Below are 20,439 nucleotides of genomic sequence, written 5' to 3'. Positions count from 1 at the left end.
GGGTATACATTAATTCCTGATGGATGGTTGTAAACAGCTTGACACATATTTACTACCAAAACGTGTAAAATGAACTTCATTATATCTTTTGTTTTTCATTTGCAAATCCTTCCTTTTTAACACAGTTAACATTATTCTGAAAGGTCGGACACGATATTACGATTTCGAGTGCTTTTCTTTCTGTGTTCAGGTTTTGCAGATCTCTCTTCATCCTGAACCCATCCATTCACACCGTCTCCTCCTCGTTCTCTGTCATCATAACCTATTTTCTGCCGCTGTGTATGAACAGTTGTTTTTAGGCCTGTGTGTGCTGTGAATTGTCTGATGGCAGCAGTGATGTATTGGAGGTTAAATCCATAATAGCAAGGAGCTGCTTGCCTTAGGAGACGGATCGCAGGTGGAACATTGCCCATCCAGACATCCATCTTCCAATCAACACCTTCTTTTATATGTACCGGGACATACTACGGTTTCACGGGTACGGACCAGCTTCATCACATGCACAGCCACAAACTGTGTCCATCATCCACTTATTCAGTATTCCCTACATATAAAAAACTGGTTTGGGTTCTCTATAGGGAGTAATAAATTGAGATTTCAGACACTACTGAATAGTCGTTTTGCATCTTATCGTCTTCCCGTCATGTGGTGCTGGAGAGTGAAAGAGTGCACGGGCAGAGCAGAGAGGAGCTGAAGCATTGCGTTATGGTATTTTTTAGCTTAAAGTAGTGTACGGCCCAATCACAATGTCCCCCCTAAGGCCTAAGCCCTGAACCTTCACGGACTTAATTGACATCACCTGGTAAGTGCTTGAGTGTGAGAGGCTGCAAGGGCTCAAAATGGTGTGAGCACTTTGCGACATATCAGTATGTTGTCTTGACGACGCCAAAACATGTTTCGTACCATTGTGGGTTTGGGACTTTTTATTTTATGTTTTTTTACTTTCTTAGTAGCCAAGGCACTTAAGGGACCAGCTGCCTGATTTAAATGTCTTCCAGGCTCTTGCCTTACATCTATTTTAATCGTTTTTGTCAAAACAGCATCATTAAATAAAAATTAAAAGAAACGGTTGATGTGCATTTCTGTTCTGCCCTAGCAGTTGTGTCTTAACAAGGCATAGGCAGATAGTGAACGGGAGAATGAATGCAGCTTGAGCTGCATTCGTTCTCAGATAGAAGTTTATTGGGGGTCCGCAGTGGTGTAGCAGTCTAAGCGTCTGGGGTTCGCGCCCCGGTCTTGTCAGATCCGACTATGGCCGGACTCGATGAAGCAGCAATAATTGGCAATGCTGTCTTCGGGAGGGGGGCGGAGTCGGCTTGTGTTCGTCACATGAATGCGTCCCTGTGTGTGTCGGAAAAAGCAGTGGTTCGGCCTGGATTCGCCTTGTCACGGAAGTGACGAGGCGTCTCCTTTGAGACTGCCGGCCGGAGAGATGCAGTTGGCGAACGCATACAGTACGAGGGTGGGTGTTTGAGTTAAAATAGGGATCAATTGGCCACTAAATTGGGAGAAAATCAGAAATAAATTTAGAAAGAAGTTTATTGAAGACTTTACTCCATACATTTGTTTTTCCCCTTTTCGTAAAACTAAAGAAACACATAAAGAATACAATTACTAAGTACCCAAATAGTCTTTTCTGTCTTTTCACATTACCTATTTCATATGCACACAAACTAGCCCGTGCACATTCACACGCAGATAGCTAACTAGCATAGGCTGCATGAGGTAAAATAATGAGCTACACTAACATGAAATTATTACATCCTTATAACTGTTACACGCATACGTAAGTGTTAATTATGATATTTCCATACAACAAGAAAAAACAACACTTACGGACGTATCGCTCCAAGGATCCGACACTTAAGGAACAACTGCCTTTCTCTGCTTGAAACGCGTGGGAACTGAACTCACTCATTCCAAACAACAGCTACCGACACAAAATGCACTACCCAGTCTCATCACTAGGTGTCACATACGCACTGCAAAGGAGATGCAGAGTAGCTAACTAACATAGGCCTAGAATAGACTGAATACAACAAACCTTTAAGTTTCTCAGTGTAATTTCTTTACCGCCTCACTGGGTTTCTTCGTTGTTACAGTGCTACCTATGCTAAAATGTGTGACATGGTCAATTTTGTGAAGATCCCATACCTCTGGCTCTAGTTCGTGCAAGTCCCCTGCCACAGTTTCGATATATCTGGATGCCATTGGCAAACCCACTGCAGGTTTAGGTTTGTTGTACTTGATACAGGTTTCACAGTTGTTCACAATCTGTTTTAGAATAGAAATGCTCTCATTATCGTAATTATTTGAACTGATCAATAGTTTCTGCAGTTTATCAACTGATGCGTTTCCAAATTGTTTGTGAAGCTAGTACTCTGTGCTTTTCCTCTGTAGTCATATTCTGTTATGGTAAGGACCATATTCTCACGAGTTATTGCTTGGTTCTCTTCATCTGTTATATTCACAGAATATTGTCCTGACGAGGTTAGTTCAAGTTTAACTGACTGCCTTATCATTCTCAATATCTAAGACTGCACCTGCTCTTCTTTTTTTTTTAGTTTTTCCCCTTTTTCTCCCCAGTTGTACTTGCCCAATTACCCTATTTTACGAGCCGTCCTGGTTGCTGCTCCACCCCCTCTTCTGATCCGGGGAGGGCTGCAGACTACCACATGCCTCCTCCGATACATGTGGAGTCGCCAGAATCTTCTTTTCACCTTAACAGTGAGGAGTTTCACCAGGGGGATGTAGCACATGGAAGGATCACACTATTCCCCCTAGTTCCCTCCGAACAGGCGCCCTCACTGACCAGAGGAGGGGCTAGTGCAATAACCAGGACACATGTCCACATCCGGCTTCCCACCCGCAGAGTGCAGACACGGCCAGTTGTGTCTGTAGGGAAGCCCGACCAAGCCGGAGGTAACATGTGGATTTGAACCGGCGATCCCCATGTTGGTAGACTGCACCTGCTCTTTTCAATAATGTTTTACTCAGAAGTAAAGGAATATCTACTGGAACTACTTCAGTCTCTATCCAGCTCTTGGTCTGGCCTATCTTGGCTGGAATTTTTACTCTCTTAGTGGAGTGTACAACTCTCCCATCACCACATTTGAAAGCGTTATTACTTTTTACTTTTGGTATTTTTCTTACCTCAGTCTCATTAATTTCACTGATATAATTGTCAAGCCACTTTTCTTCACAAACCGTTCTTGTACATGCAGTATTAATGACTACAGATCCCAATGATTCAACCATAAACATTTTCATGTCAGACATGGATTCATTTGAAAACAGTGTTATATTACATTCTTCCAATTTGTCTACGTTTTCTGTCATTTTCACGTTTGTTTTTGTGTGGACAGTCTTTTACCCAGTGAAATGTACTTTGGCACATTTCAGTCTCCTGTACTTGTCCATTGGATTTGTACCGGACAGTGGCATCCTCACCTGACTTGGACATCATGCTTTCTTGCCCTCCTTTTTACTGGTATCATCTGCATAAAATGCAGCATCTTCCCTCATGTGAATTCAATCTGCTCCTTGTGATTTTTTTTTTCATTCATTCAGTCACTCTGGGTGTTGTACTGCACCGTTGTGGTGAAGAGGGAGCTGAGCCGGAAGGCAAAGCTCTCAATTTACCAGTCAATCTTTGTTCCAACCCTCACCTATGGTCATGAGCTTTGGGTCGCGACCGAAAGGGTAAGTTCATGGATACAAGCGGCTGAAATGAGTTTCCTCCATAGGGTGTCAGGGCTCAGCCTTAGAGATAGGGTGAGGAGCTCGGCCATCCGGAGGGAGCTCAGAGTAGAGCCGCTGCACCTTTGTGTTGAAAGGAGCCAGTTGAGGTGGTTCGGGCATCTGATTAGGATGCCTCCTGGGCGCCTTCCTTTGGAGGTTTTCCGGGTACGTCCAACTGGGAGGAGACCCCGGGGTAGACCCAGAACTCACTGGAGGGACTACAAGTCCAATCTGGCCTGGGAACGCCTTGGGATCCCCCAGAAGGAGCTGGAGGGCGTTGCTGGGGAAAGGAACATCTGGGGTGCCCTACTTACCTTGCTGCCACTGCGACCCGACCCTGGAGAAGTGGCTGATGATGAATGAATGTCCCTCACCCTTCTTGAGAGTGATAAAGCGACCGTCAAAACCTGTTTTTTCTTGTCCAGTTCTGTCACACGTGTCCACATTTCTACTTTTTTCCAGCTATCATATGATTTTCTCTTGTCAAACGCCAGTGGCACTTTGTAATTTCCAGAAGTCCGCCTCTGCTACCAATGATAGCTCAAATTAACGACAACTTTCACTAGCATGTAACAACTTTAATGAAACGTCAACACTGTACAATCATGTAGACTCCAACAATGACCACTGGAAGTGCAATAAGCCCCACACACTCGGGGAGAGGACCCCTGGATAGCAATGTGCAATGCCTGCTAAAAATGTACAATTTAACACAAAGGCTTATTAAACCCTTCTACTCCGAAAGGTGTCCCATTTTGCGTCTGAACAGTCTTCTCATCCTGATCCTGTATTTGTTGATCAGTTTCTCACTGGTCTTTCCCAAGGGTTTCGGGTAGGGATCCTCTCTTCCCTGGCTTCTTCATTCATGTCCAAAAACCTCCAGTCCACTCTAATTGAGTCAGTCATAGTGTCTCAGCTACTCATAAAGGAGCTTAATAAAGGCTGTTTAATTGGCCCATACAACTCATTGCCATTCCCTTTGTTTTGCAGTAGTCCTATAGGAATATCATCTAGAAATACTCTAGAAAGAAAAGGCTTACATTTGACCTCTCTGCTCCTTGCTTTGGGCTAAGAAGCGTCGTTTTTTTCCATCCGAGCATTTCTCTTTTCATTATTTCACCGTTGCCATAAAGAATGCCATAAAGCATGGCGCATGGCCCTCCAAAGCCGATGCCCTCAAAATTGTTCCAATTCGTCCTTCACAGTGGTATCATTTTGATTTCAAGTGGGACTCCACACTTTACTTTGCTGTGCACCTTACATTTGGCTGTAGGAGCAGTCCTTTCATTTTTCAATCAGGTTTCCGAGGCTCTTTGCCAGATCTTTTAAACAGAGTTGAAGTCCCTTCTCTTCTTCACCTCCTCAACAACTTTCTGTTGATTGACCCTCTCCCAACAAACCCGGCTCATCTCTGTCCAAACTGAAACACCTGTTCAATATCTGGGCGTTCCCCTCTCTGGCAGAAAAAAATCATTGGTTCTGCTACTCGCCTCGAGTTTCTGGGCGTCACACTTGACACGGTTGAAATGAAAGCTTCTCTCCCAGTCAAAAAACTCGAGCACATATGCAAAAATAACTGTCCTTTGTTGAATGAAGCAAAGGAAGTAACAAAACAGCAGATGCTTTTTCTCATTGGCCATCTTAAATTTTGAAATGCGCGTTGTTCCCCAGGGCCGCTCGTTATTTTCAGACTGCTGGACATGACTTACTCTGTGCCTAATTTGCTCGACTGTATTCTGTTGGATGAAGGTTGCCGCACTGATTTGAATTTTGGTCTTGTTTGCTGAATCAGTGGAATGGTGTAAGGTTTTTTTATGGTGAGTTGGTCCATTCCTCTGATTCACTAAAGTTTTTCACAGATGCTGCACCCTCCGTAGGATTTGGGGGATATTTTCAAGGTCAGTGTTACCCCGGCAACTAGCCTCATTCCTTCCCCAAGTTTGATTCCTTCTCTGCTCTACATGAAATTTAACCCATTGCATTAGCGTTATGTATTGGGGAAGTTCTGGCAATGTAAATGCATCGCAGTGCAGTGTGACAATGAAGCAGTCGCAGGCATCATTAATAAAGGCCATTCATCTAGTCTCGAAATCGCACCGTTCCTGAGCTGTATTACACATGGCTGTCGGATAGGCAAAATTTTGTAATTACATCCCATCATGTGCCAGATTATGTTAATGTCATTGCTGATTCTTTATCCCATTTTAATTTCCAGGTATTCCAGAGTCTTTGCCCAGAAGCCAGCCCATTGCCTATAGCAGTCCCACTCTAGAAAAATTAGTCCTCTATTAAACCAGTTCTCTCTGCAATTTAGAATATGCCAGGTTTTATTTGAGAAAGGGTTTGGCTGCCTCTATCCTGAAAATCTATGATTTTGCTTGGAAATTTTTTGCCATGTTCTGTGTTTCTCTGAATCTGCCTCTAAATCCTGTTACGGCATTTATTTGTCACTGCATGCATGTGCGCCACTTTAAGCCACAGTTCATAAGAGGTCTGGTTGCTGGTATCCAGTTTAATACTAGATGTTTTGATCCATCTTTCCCTAGCCTATTCTACAATCCCTTTTCCAAATCTTGGTTTAGCTATAATTTTGAGCAGATTTTTCTGAGATGTACATACACGCAAAGAACTATTTAGGCCATTCATTTACAAACCCCAATTCCAGTGAAGTAAGCACGTTGTGTAAAACGTAAATAAAAACAGAATACAATGATTTGCAAATCCTTTTCGATCTATATTCAATTGAATACACTACAAAGACAAGATATTTAATGTTCAAACTGATAAACTTTATTGTTTTCTTGTAAATATTCACTCATTTTGAATTTGATGCCTGCAACACGTTCCAAAAAAGTTGGGACAAGCGCATGTTCACCAATGTGTTACATCACCTTTCCTTTTAACAACACTCAATAAGCGTTTGGGAACTGAGGACACTACTTGTTGAAGCTTTGTAGGTGGAATTCTTTGCCATTCTTGCTGATGTACGACTTCAGTTGCTCAACAGTCCGGGGTCTCTGTTGTCGTATTTTGCGCTTCATAATGCGCCACACATTTTCAATGGGAGACAGGTCTGGACTGCGGGCGGGCCAGTCCAGTACCCGCACTCTTTTACTACGAAGACACGCTGTTGTAACACATGCAGAATGTGGCTTGGCGTTGTCTTGCTGAAATAAGCAGGGACGTTCCTGAAAAAGACGTCGCTTGGATGGCAGCATATGTTGCTCCAAAACCTGTATGTACCTTTCAGCATTAATGGTGCCTTCACAGATGTGTAAGTTACCCATGATGCCATGGGTACTAACACACCCCCATACCATCACAGATGCTGGCTTTTGGACTTTGCGCTGATAACGATCTGGATGGTCCTTTTCCTCTTTAGCCTGGAGGACACGACGTCCATGATTTCCAAAAACAATTTGAAATGTGGACTCGTCAGACCACAGCACACTTTTCCACTTTGTGTCAGTCCGTCTCAGATGAGCTCGGGCCCAGAGAAGCCGGCAGCGTTTCTGGGTGTTGTTGATATATGACTTTCGCTTTGCATGGTAGAGTTTTAACTTGCACTTGTAGATGTAGCGATGAACTGTGTTAACTGACGATGGTTTTCCCAAGTGTTGCTGAGCCCACGTGGTAATATCCTTTACAGAATGATGTCGGTTTTTAATGCAGTGCCGCCTGAGGGGTCGAAGGTCACGGGCATTCAATGTTGGTTTTAGGCCTTGCCGCTTACGTGCAGAGACTTCTCTGGATTCTCTGAATCTTTTGATAATATTATGGACTGTAGATGATGACATCCCTAAATTCCTTGCAATTGTACGTTGAGAAACGTTGTTCTTAAACTGTTGGACTATTGGCTCACGCAGTTGTTCACAAAGTGGTGAACCTAGCCCCATCCTTGCTTGTGAACAACTGAACCTATCAGGGATGCTCCTTTTATACCCAATCATGACACTCCCATGTTTCCAATTAACCTGTTCACCTGTGGAATGTTCCAAACAGGTGTTTTTTGAGCATTCCTCAACTTTCCCAGTCTTTTGTTGCCGCTGTCCCAGCTTCTTTGGAACGTGTTGCAGGCATCAAATTCAAAATGAGTGAATATTTGCAAAAAAACAATAAAGTTTATCAGTATGAACATTTAATATCTTGTCTTTGTAGTATATTCAATTAAAATATATGTCGAAAAGGATTTGCAAATCATTGTATTCTGTTTTTATTCACGTTTTACAAAATGTCCCAACTTCGATGGAATTGGGGTTTGTAGGATAGTTGTAGCAATCTCCGTGCAAGGACTATCAACAGATTCCCTTCAAAAACTGGGCCAATGGTCATCCTCTTTCTATGCTTCCTATGTGCATCCTGATGTCTTTACAATCATTAAGTCTCAAAGATCGCTAAAACTTTGCTTATGGTAAGCAATTGCAAATAAATAGTGGTCGGTGGTTCTGCATTTTGTCTCACCTATTTTTAACTGCACTGTGTAATTGCTAATTTTAGGTCACTGCTTACATTTTTTGGCCAGTCCAATTATTGTTGATTATTATTGACTAATTGGTCGTCAATGTCTTATTTCTGCCTAAGCCTATCATTACTATTGAAGTCATTCCTGGCCATTAGCCATTGCTGGCTATGGCTCATTCATTGCAAGGTCATTGCTGACTTCTAGTCATTGCTGGCTAGCTTAAAAATTGTTAGCTGTCAAGGTCATTGCTCACCATCAGCCATTGCTGACTAAGGCCCATTCATTTATGGCTAGCTCAAAAGTTGTTAGCTGTTCAGGTCATTGCTGACCATTAGCCATTGCTGGCTATAGTATATTCACTTAAGCTCAAAATGTACTGTCTTGCTCATTATTTAGTTTCATTCCTTGGCACATTATGCCATTTTTGTTATGATTATTGTATCCTGTTTCATTCCTGCTTGATAAGTAAATATTCTTTGGGGAGAAATACGTTAGGCTGTATTTGGGGATTGTGCCCCTTATTTTGAGGGATTTATTATGCTGCTGCTCAGGGCTGATGATACCCCTTGATTAAAAAATCTTTGTTGGGTCTAAGCACCAAAAACTCTCTTGATGCATTTTTCCACTAAATCATATGTTAAAATAAAAAATTATCTTTACCTCATTCACTATGTGTCTCCTGCCTGAAATGGAGCTTTAGCGAAAGTTGAGTCAGGAACTTTGCATGCATAGGCCTGTAGTTATGTATATTTCTTACTTTATCCTGCCATTCTCATCTCTCATGCATGCTCACTCATAATTTCCCTTGCTGTCATTGTCTGGGGCTATTAATTGAGTTATCAGCTGTTAACATCACCTGTTCTCATTTATCCAGTAGCACAGCAACACGCCTGCATGGTTAGCCTATCATCTTGACGCCATCTTTTTTAAATATGTTTCTCTCTCCACTTCTAGACATTCATGCTGCTGTTATACGCGCCCCTCCACCTCCCCATCACTGCCTAGTCCTTGCAAATTATAAGTTTCATCTCTTCATCGGCCTCATCAGCCTTATGGGGCAGCCCAGTGACCCAGTGGTTAGCACTGTTTCCTCACGGCAAGAAGGTCTTGGGTTTGAATCCCAGGCCGTCCCAGGTCCTTCCTGTGTGGAGTTTGCATGTTCCCCCCATGTCTTTGTGGGTTTCCTCTGGGGGCTCCGGTTTCCTCCCACCATAAAAAAAAAACAGAGCTGGAATATCTATCTATCATCTCAGCAGAAGTCATCAGCTGCCACCACCAGTGTCTGGACTCCATAGGGGATTTATTATGCTGCTGTTCAGGGCTGATGTCCCTCAATTAAAAAATCTCTGTTGAGTCTAAGCACCAAAAACTTTCTTGACATGTATTCATTTCTGCTAAATCATCTGTTATAATAAATAATTATCTTTACTTCATTCACCATGTCTCTCCTGAGTGAACTACGATAAGTCACGGATCTCAGACATCAGAATTTATAGGGGTTAATGTCGTACACTCGCAGGTGGACACGTTACATACACATACTCACTGCTAGCATCTGCCTCACGCACTCCCTGGAACTCTCTATGGATTACATTCAACTCCTTAGTCCTTTCTTTCAGTCTTCATCCTTTATCGCCATAACTGCTATCCTAAACTGATATTGATCAGCTCGATCTAATTATGTCTTGTCGAACACTTGTCAATGTCCGTTTCTATGTCTGCTATGTCTCATCAGATGCATGTTGTCATTCCTCGTTTCTAAGCTTCCTTGTCTCACTTGGGGTTATTGAGAAGCGATGCCGATTGGTTGTTTAGCTGATCAAACATGCTGAAGAAGGGGACCGGTGGGGGCTATAAATCTATAACAGAAACCCTGTGCTCTTGTCATCCCACAGATAATCCAAACTGGGCAGGGTTATTGTAAGCGGTTTTTGATAATTAATAAAGATTGCCTTTGCAGGTGGAGAACCCGAATTCCACTTGCAGATTAACTCTGTCTTGGACATACTGACATACAAGTTCCCTGTGTTATATGCCAAGCGTGCCGAAAGCACAAATTAAAAAAAGAAAGAAAGAAAAAAGAATTCCAACACTCAAAACAAAATGGAGGAAGGTGAATATAGTGCATTATATAGCTGGAAATGGGCGGCACGGTGGCGCAGTGGTTAGCGCGGTCGCCTCACAGCAAGAAGGTCCTGGGTTCGAGCCCCGGGGTAGTCCAACCTTGGGGGCCGTCCCGGGTCGTCCTCTGTGTGGAGTTTGCATGTTCTCCCCGTGTCTGTATGGGTTTCCTCCGGTTGCTCTGTTTTCCTCCCACAGTCCAAAGACATGTAGGTCAGGTGACTCGTCCGTACTAAACTAGGTGTGAATGTGTGTGTGTGGAGGGGGGGCTGTGATGGCCTGGCGGCCTGTCCAGGGTGCCTCCCCGCCTGCCGCCCAATGACTACTGGGATAGGCTCCAGCATCCCCGCGACCCTGAGAGCAGGATAAGCGGTTTGGATGATGGATGGGTGGATGTAGCTGGACGTGGATGTGACAATGAGCTCTTGTGTCATTTCAAAGCTGTGTAGCAGTTGTGGGCAGTGATTTGCCATGGAAAACCTTTCATTGTAAGTGTGCCACAGCAGAAGAAACACTGCCAAACGTGTGTGTGCATAACCATATATAAGTGCACATACATGTAGACATACACACATATGCAAACTTAAACATACAGCTTGTCTCCTGGCTCTCCTGTCTCTTGCTCCTCCCTGGTTACTATCAGTCAGATCAGGTGACACTGATTTCAGTTCAGGACACTCAGATCAGCACAGCGGCTACACAGCTCTATTTTCTTATCTATGTCCACGCCAACACACGCCGTGCACGTGCACTTCCAGGGCCATGGGAGCTCTTTTGATCAGATTGAATTAAGGACTGCATTAGTGGAGATGAATTTAAATGGCGGTTTAGAGGCAGAGAAGAGCCCATCCACTCCTCCTCATTGTGATGGTCTCCCATCGTAATCGACTCTCCAACCACACCAGAAGTGACTGGGTGGTGTAAATGGAGGTTGGCACACGTCCAGCCTCCTCTACACTCTGCTGTGTGGCGCTGGCTTGATGCTTCCTATGGAGGGAGGGTGTTTTTGGGTATGCTGTCTTCCAGAAGATTATAATTAAATCATGGCTTATTGGCATGACTGTTAACAGCAGAACAATGCTGCCAGTATAGGAAGGAGGTGGTGGGAATTCTGTCACCTCCATCTCGCTCTCTCTGTCTGTCTCTCTCTCTCTCCCTCTCTGTCTCTCTGTCTGTCTCCATCGCTCCCTCTCTGTCTGTCTCTCCCTCTCTGTCTGTCTGTCTGTCTCTGTCGCTCCCTCCCTGTCTGTCTGTCTGTCTGTCTCGCTCTTGTCAGTCAGTCTCCCTCTGTCTCTCTGTTCCTCTCTCTGTCTGTCTGTCTCTCTCTTGGTCTCTGTCTGTCTGTTTCTCTCTCTCTCTCTCTCTCTCTCTCTTCCTCTCTGTCTCTCTGTCTGTCTCGCTCTCTCTGTCAGTCTGTCTTTCTGTCTCTGTCTGTTTCTCTCTCTCTGTCTGTCTATGTCTCTGTCTGTCTGTCTCTCTCTCTCTGTCTCTCTATGTCTGTCTGCCTGTCTGTCTCACTCTCTATCAGTCTGTCTCTCCCACTGTCTTCATCTCTCTCTCTCGCTTGCTCTATTCCGCAGGTTTTGCCTGTGTGTTTCTTCTTACCTGTCTCATTCTCCTCCTCTTTGTGGATTTTTTTTTCATTCTGTCTTTTAGTGTGTTTGTGTTGGTCTCTTTGTTCACCTGTCTGACTCTCTACCTGGCTTTCTGTTCACACGTGTGTGTTTATGAAAACACACACCCAGAAGTGTGTCTGTTCGCAGGCATCACAGTCTCCGTCATGACTGTTCTCCCTCCACCGCTCTGGTTGTATCTGTTTCTCTTCTTTGTTTTCCCACTTATTTTTCCTGTGATGCTCTTTCCTTTATCCCCGGGTCATGTGTGCACCGGGTCGTGTGCACCGGGTCATGTGTGCACCAGGTCGTGTGTGGATGTGCCGTGTCTGGTGCAGGCACCGTGACCCACTGCTGGTCTGGTGTGTCTGGGACATCACACCCGTCCCTCCCCTCCAGGTCGCAGAACAACTTTAGCTGTTTCATCCTGATGGTGTTTTAATGTGTGTTGTCTTTGATTCACGTTTGACGGGTGTTTGTGTGATTTTTTTTTCTCTACCCTCTTTCTTCTTGTCTGTCTTCCTTTCTTTCCTTCATGTCTCAGACTCTGCGATAGTGAATGGAGTGTACTGGTCTGAAGCCTTGAACAAGGTGTTTGTGGATAACTTTGAGAGAGACCCATCACTCATCTGGCAGTACTTTGGCAGTGCCAAAGGCTTCTTTAGACAGTACCCAGGTGAGTGTGTGCAGTTTGTGTGTGTGTGTGTGTGTGTGTGTGTGTGTGTTTCGTCTTGTCTCATGCCATGTGTGTCTGTTTATCTGCTGGGCTTGTGTTTCACTGCATATGCTTGTAAGAACGTGTGTTTGTGTGTGTGTGTGTGTGTGTGTGTGTGTGTGTGTGTGTGTGTGTGTGTGTGTGTGTTTCTTGGCTGGTGACTGAACCGATTGTGTGTTTGTAATTAACTTGGCGGAAGCTGCCTCCCTCAGGCACAGTGAGGGGTGGGTGGGAGAGTTGGGTCAAAATGATTGACAGCTGGAGAGTGAATGGCTAGCAGAGAGAGAGAGGGGGGGGAGGAGAGAGCGGAGCGGGTGGAAGAGAAAAAGGACAACAGGTGAGCTAATTTGTGTGGAGATTGGAAAATGAACGGTGAAGGGGATGGATGAAAAAAATAACATTTGGGAGGCAGTGTGGGTTGTGAAGGAGTGTGGCGCTTGTATGTTATCGGAGGGACCCCATTTGAAGTGAAACTGTTTCATCAGAAATGGAGAGAAGGGCTCTCTTTCTCCTTCATTATCATCACAGTCCTCCCCTCTTTTCCTTTTTTTATTTGCCATCACCCATTCGACGTTTTCACACGAGTGCTCTCTAATATCTCATAAGTCTTCGTTGGGTTCCCCTCCGTAGCTAAATGGTTACAGCGTATACCACATGACCACATGGTCGCAGCCGTCGCCGGTTTGAATCTGGCTGGCAACCTTTATTTTTTGTCCCCCCCCCAATGGTACTTGGCCAATTACCCTACTCTTCACATCTGGCTTCCCACCCACAGACGCGGCCAATTGTGTCTGTAGAAACGCCCCCGGCCACCTTTGTTGCTTGTCATACCCCCCCCCCCCCGCCCTCATTTCCTGTCTGCCTCCACTGTCACTATTCAATAAAGGTATTAAAGACCAAGAAAATAATCTTTAAAAAAACAAAAACAAAAAAGCGTCTGGGTAGCGTAGCGGTCTATTCCATTGCCTACCAACATGGGGATCGCTGGTTCGAATCCCCGTTACACCTCTGGCTTGGTCGGGTGTCCCTACAGACACAATTGGCCGTGTCTACGGGTGGGAAGCAGGGTGGGTATGTGTCCTGGTCGCTGCACTAGCGCCTCCTCTGGTCGGTCCGGGCACCAGTTCAGGGGGGAGAGGGGGGATAGCATGATCCTCCCACGCTCTACGTCCCCCTGGCAAAACACTCACTATCAGGGGAAAAGAAGCCGCTGGCGACTCCACATGTATCGGAGGAGGTATGTGGTAGTCTGCAGCCCTCCCCGGATCAGCAGAGGGGGTGGAGCAGCGACCGGGACAGCTCGGGAGAGTGGTGTAATTGGCTGGATACAATTGGGGAGAAAAGGGGGGAAATTTAAAAAAAAATGTCATCACGATCTGCTTGTCTTTCACTCCACATCTTGCGTACTTTGTATTTTTAGCTCCGTCTGTGTAAAATGGACCTTCTCTGTTATCCATTGTGTGTCATGTACAGTTCACTTCTGATTTTAATGCCATCTGCAATATATAACGCCGTTCATTATTTCTGACTGACCTGAGCAGCCCTCTCCTGGTGGCTTTTGCTGTGCATGGTCGCTCTTCATGGACATTTGTGCAACTCTTTCAAGAGGGTCTTCAGACTTCAGATACTCAGGTTTTTTTTTTGTCCTGTTTGCTTTCTGTTCAGAATTTCCACATTATCCCTGTTTTGTCTAGGGATCAAATGGAAGCCGGATGAGCACGGGGTCATAGCCTTTGACTGTCGCAACCGTAAGTGGTACATCCAGGCCGCCACCTCCCCGAAGGACGTGGTGATCTTAGTGGACGTCAGCGGCAGTATGAAAGGCTTGAGGTTGACCATCGCGAGGCAAACCGTGTCCTCTATCCTGGACACGCTGGGAGACGATGACTTCTTCAACATCATCGCTGTATGTTCACTCCTCATGCACATCATGCATGAGTGTGTATGTGTGTGTGTGTGTGTGTGTGTCGATAGTCAGAGGGTAATGCACAACCATGCACTTTTCTATTTCAAACACAGAGACACAATCATCCAAACACACACATAATCCGCCGTCCTCTCGTCTTCAGATCAGAGGAAGTGCTGAAACGAATCAGCTTTCTCCCCCGTCACGCTCGCAGCCAATTAGCAGTCAGCTGGATGGAAATTTGAATTGCAAAAGAGCGAGTTGTGATTGGATCCCGCCCCGGGCGCCCAAACCATTGTTGTTGCATCGCGGTCTGATGAAACTGTTTGCACATGTGTGTGTTTATGTGTGCATTTTGCACGTGTGTGTGTGTGTGCGTTTTTGCGTGTGTGGGTCTGATATCTCTGTCTGATGCTATTTCACATCATAACATCGCCAGTCTCCTGCCAAACTCCATTCTCCGTCTCCGTGCAGCAAAGTATCCATTATCATTTGATATCCTAATCATGTTATTGTGATAAATGTGCTTTGGAGAACGGGGAGGAGGATGATTTGGACAATCAGGCGGCGGCGGCGTGTTGTTTTTTCCAACTACTTTTGGCACAAGTCACTTGTAGTCATGTAATTGACTATACGTGCATACACACGGGGGAATATCTCTGTATCTTGTGGTGAAACTCTTGTCTGTTTTCCAACGTGCACTCTCACACACACATGCAAGCTCTCGAACACACGGGCACGGAAAGTAGCTGGCTGTGGAAGAGCAGATTTCCACTTCTCTTACTGACTTTGAAGTCTCATTTGTAGTCATGCGTTAAATGCTGAGTGTTATCAGAAGGAGCAGGCACGGGTTTAGTACTGTACACGTTGTGTGTCTGCACAACTATGCATGCACGCGTGTGTGTGTGTGTGTGTGTGTGTGTGTGTGTGTGTGTGGGCATGTGTGCGCTTACTCATATGCTTGTGCATATGTGTATTTATATGTGCATGTCCGAGTTTTGCACCCGTGTTATTCTCATGAAGGTGAGTTGCTCCCATCGCGATGTGCCTTCTGACGTGGGGTTTGTGTGCACACGTTGGCTGATGCTCTGATATGTTTAATTAAAACAGGATTAGTTGACTTTTAAAAGGCTTTTCATCACTGCGTTTGTTTTCCCAGTACAACGAGGAGCTGCACTACGTGGAACCGTGTCTGAATGGCACGCTGGTTCAGGCAGACGTCACCAACAAAGACGTGAGTTTACTCCCCTCTTCCCCTCTTAAGTTTTCCATGCAGGCCTCATACCGCCATCTCTTTCCGGGAAAGGAAGTCGTTGGGTAGATCGTATGCTGGTGATATTCTGACCAAGCTTCAGAGAAGTGGGAAAGAAAAAGAAAAGTAATTTGGGTGTCAGGGTGACAGGCAGTGTCATTTTGGGTTGTGTACGTGCACCCGTGGGTGTGTGTTTATCGAGGACCTGTTCATTAAGATGGCACCTGTGATAATCCCTGCAGTTGTCAGTGTAAAGTCTTCTCTCCCACCATCTTGGTCGTCTTCACTACGTTCTGCTGTGCACATGGGCTCCATTTCCAGGTTTCCATTAGAAATTCAATTTCCTTTCTCTGCGCCAGCCTCTATTAATCTACGCCAAGCTTTTAGGAAACCACTGAATATGTTTTTCTCACAAATGCAGACTTTTTCCATGCACCAAGAATATATATCATGTGTGTGTATATATATATGTGTGTGTGTGTGTGTGTGTGTGTGTGTGTACATTCTCTCTCTTGCTCTCTCTCTCTGTGCCTATACTTTGTGTGAGTGTTTGTGTGTACTTGTGATGTGTATGGATTAGTATATTGTGTGTGCTTAATTCCAGATGGTGGTTTAGTGTGCAGTGAGTCAGCTAGTGGGCTGTGCAGGAAGATAAGCCTTAATGTCTTTTACCTCAGTCGAGGGCAGGATGTGCGGCTAGACGTACTCAGACGCTCTGATCTGTCTGTGTTAAGTCTTTTATTTTATACACCCAACGTTAAGCCACTTCACAAACAGGTTTTGTCGTTTACCCGTCTCCCAGGTAAGCAGGGTAAGCACATGTGGACGTGCACACACACACACACACACACACACACACATATACCATGTCTGCCTATACTTGTGGGGGCCCCTCATTGACTACATCCATCCCGTAGCCCTTAACCCTAACCTTCACCATCATAACTACATGCCTTACTTTAACCTTTACCTTAACCTTAACCTGATCCTAATCCTAACCTTAACCCTAACCTTCACCATCATAACTACATGACTAACTTTAACCTTTACCTTAACCTTAACCTGATCCTAATCCTAACCTTAACCCTAACCTTCACCATCATAACTACATGCCTAACCTTAACCCTTACCTTAACCTGATCCTAATCCTAGCCATAACCCTAACCTTCACCATCATAACTACATGCCTAACTTTAACCTTTACCTTAACCTTAACCTGATCCTAATCCTAACCATAACCCTAACCTTCACCATCATAACTACATGCCTAACTTTAACCTTTACCTTAACCTTAACCTGATCCTAATCCTAACCATAACCCTAACCTTCACCAACATAACTACATGCCTAACCTTAACCCTTACCTTAACCTAATCCTAATCCTAGCCTTAACCCTAACCTTCACCATCATAACTGCATGCCTAACCTTAACCATCATAACTACATGCCTAACCTTAACCCTTACCTTAACCCAATCCTAAACCTAACCTTAACCCTAACCTTCACCAACATAACTACATGCCTAACCTTAACCCTTACCTTAACCCAATCCTAAACCTAACCTTAACCCTAACCTTCACCATCATAACTACATGCCTAACCTTAACGCTTACTTTAACCCAATCCTAACCTTAACCCTTACTTTAACCCAACCCTAATCCTAACCTTAACCCTAACCTTCACCATCATAACTACATGCCTAACCTTGACCCTTACCTTAACCTTAACCCAATCCTAACCTTAACCTTCACCATCATAACTACATGCCTAACCTTAACCCTTACATGAACCTTAACCATCATAACTACATGGCTAACCTTAACCCTTACCCTAACCTTAACCCTTACCCAAACCTTAACCATCATAACTACATGGCTAACCTTAACCCAATCTTAAACCTAACCCAAACCTAACCTTCACCATCATAACTACATGCCTAACCTTGAATAACCCAATCCTAACCTTAACCCTAACCTTAGCCTTAACCCAATTCTAATCCTAACCTTAACCCTAACCTTCACCATCATAACTACATGCCTAACCTTAACCCGTACCTTAACCCAATCCTAACCTTAACCCTAAAACTGAGTCCTAAGTCTAAAATAGACCCTTGTCCTGATGGGGGACCCATAAAATGTCTCCACAAGGTAGGTGGATTCAGGTTTCAGGATAGAAAAACCAGGCACACACATGCACGTGCACACACACCACACACACAGATAAGAATAACAATAAAGAATGTCAGAGCCGGTTATTTGTCTGATTAGATGGGACAACAGGCATGCGATGAGGTTAACAGGGAGTAATCAGATGTCGGAAGGTGAAACGTGTCCTCTCTGCGTGCACTCTGGGAACTGATTAGGCTTGCTTTCACAATCAGCAGTTTGAGATGAACGTTCAGCGCCACTGACACGGAGAATAGTGAGGATGGAAACAGAGAGCGAACTTTCAGAAGTGAAAATGAACTTGCATGCCGAGAGTTGGAGTTAATTTGCATTTATACCAGTAAAGTTCAGTACTAATAGGAGGTTAGTTATTTTTCTCTTGTTAGCCAGTGTTACCAGACATTAAAGGGTAATCCTGTTTGTTTTTTTTTACAACCGGGGTCTTATTTTTGTAGTTTTTGCCATCTTGTATATTGGTTATGATATCATTTTACTCACCGGCTTCATTGTGGAGATTTTGGACACAGGACCACCGCTGGACTCAGCTTTACAGTGGTGTCTTATGGGAACATTTATCTCTTGTCTCTGTCTCTCTCTTTGTCCTTATCTGTCCATTTCTCTCTCTCTCTCTCTCTTGCTCTCTCTCTGTCTGTCTGTCTGTCTGTCTGTCTCTCTCTCTGTCGCTCTCTCGTTCTCTCTCTGAGCACATGCGTGGAGTGAGCACAGTGACTGCTGCTGAGCATGTCGGAGTGTGTGAGTTTTCCATCTTATTTTCTATCTTTCGCATACTTAGCTAAGTTGTGAGGTAGTTTATTATTTGTTGGCTGTTTTTTTTGGCTGTTTTACACTTGGGCAGCAGGTGCTGCTTGGCATCATGGAGTTCAGCAGACTAACAGGGAAACTTGGTTTTAAGATCTCACCAAGGTTTCCTTGTTTGGTTGAGGACTGTGTTTTAGCGGTAGCGAAGGTGGTGGGAGCATCAAGCGGTAAGTCCGCTGCAAGGATGAATGGTGGTGTGGTGATTTTTGTAGATGAAGTGGAGAAAGCAGACACTGTCATCACAAACGGCGTTGTAGTTAAGGACACATTTGTGCCGGTGACGCAAAGAAAGAAGTGAGAGGCATGATGTTACCAAACATTCCTCTGTTTATAAGTGGTGAGCGTACAATGAGGGAGTTGGCCATAGTTGGGAAGATGTTGTTGTTGATAGAAAAGCAGGCACTTTACAGTCTGAACTACAACAGGCAGCTGTATATGATCCTGAACAACAGAAATCAAGAGTTGTACTCGACTTTTAAGTTGACAGTGGATGGGCTTGAGTATATGCTTTTTGCAACAACAGAGAATATGAGATGTTTTGGCTGTGGAAAAGAAGGGCACTTGGTTAGGTTTTTTATTTTTCCCCCCTTTTCTCCCCAATTGTATCTGGCCAATTACCCTACTCTTCTGAGCCGTCCCGGTCATTGCTCCACCCCTTCTGCCGATCCGGGAGGGATGCAGACTACCACATGCCTTCTCCGATACATGTAGAGTCACCAGCCGCTTCTTTTCACCTGACAGTGAGGAGTTTCACCGGGGGACGCTATTCCCCCGGTTCCCCCTCCCCCCCGAACGGGCGCCCCGACCAACCAGAGGAGGTGCTAGTGCGGTGACCAGGACACATACCCACATCCAGCTTCCCACCCACAGACACAGCCAGTTGTGTCTGTCGGGATGCCCGACCAAGCCAGAGGCAGCAGAGGAATTTGAACCGGGATCCACGTGTTGGTAGCTCTTGATTAGGTTTTGTCCAGTAGAAGGTTCTAGTGCTGGGGAAAGTGATGCTGGTAAAAGTAATAGGGGGAAAATTCCATGTCGGCAGAATGGTGAAACAGTGAAGAAAAAGAAAGATGGAGAGGGTTCTAAGACAGATGAAACAGATCTGTGACGGGGAAAGGTATGTGGAGGAAGCTCAAGAAAATAGTAAAAGTGGTGACAGAAATGGAGATGTTGTTGCTGATGTTGAACCCGAGGCTGATCAGTGCACACAGAGCGGTGAAGTTTGTGCTAGTGAGGATAGTATGAATATTCGAGGACGGTAGTCCTGTTGCAAATCAAGTGGATTCAGGAAGAAGTGATACAGGTAGGGCGGTCAGAGCAGAGAAAGGGCTGGCAGTAGATGTTGACATGGTGGATGAGGGGAACAGTCTAAGAGTGAATCAACAGAAAAGAAAGTCTAACAATACAAAAACTGGTTCACAAGTCAAAAAAAAATGACAATGGGTAAATAAAACCTTGAAAATCCGAGTAAACAGAAGGATACAGGGTCTCATTCCAGGTCAGAAGATGAGTCAGATGAATGGGAGAGTGATGTATCTTTGAATGAAAAAGAAAAAAAATGCTCATGGGGTGGAAGAAATGAAACGTTTTTTAACAGAAATTGAAAACTATGAAAAGTGTGAATATAGAGAAGTATCTCCTAGAT

General features: G+C 44.7%; 1 protein-coding gene across 1 annotated transcript in view; it reads left to right on the top strand.

Annotated features, from left to right (window-relative positions):
* The window catches only part of cacna2d3a (calcium channel, voltage-dependent, alpha 2/delta subunit 3a), a gene marked incomplete at its 5' end in the record, with an annotated part of 292,319 nt that overhangs the window by 116,777 nt on the left and 155,103 nt on the right, over positions 1-20,439 (top strand). Inside the window, 3 exons of the mRNA XM_056272874.1 lie at positions 12,482-12,613; positions 14,347-14,558; positions 15,718-15,792. Of these exons, the coding sequence (XP_056128849.1) occupies positions 12,482-12,613; positions 14,347-14,558; positions 15,718-15,792 (419 nt within the window). The remainder of the gene's footprint in view (positions 1-12,481; positions 12,614-14,346; positions 14,559-15,717; positions 15,793-20,439) is intronic.

This window comes from Lampris incognitus, chromosome 2, assembly GCF_029633865.1.
Source record: "Lampris incognitus isolate fLamInc1 chromosome 2, fLamInc1.hap2, whole genome shotgun sequence".
NCBI lineage: Eukaryota > Metazoa > Chordata > Actinopteri > Lampriformes > Lampridae > Lampris > Lampris incognitus.
This window is presented reverse-complemented; position numbering and strand designations above follow the sequence as displayed.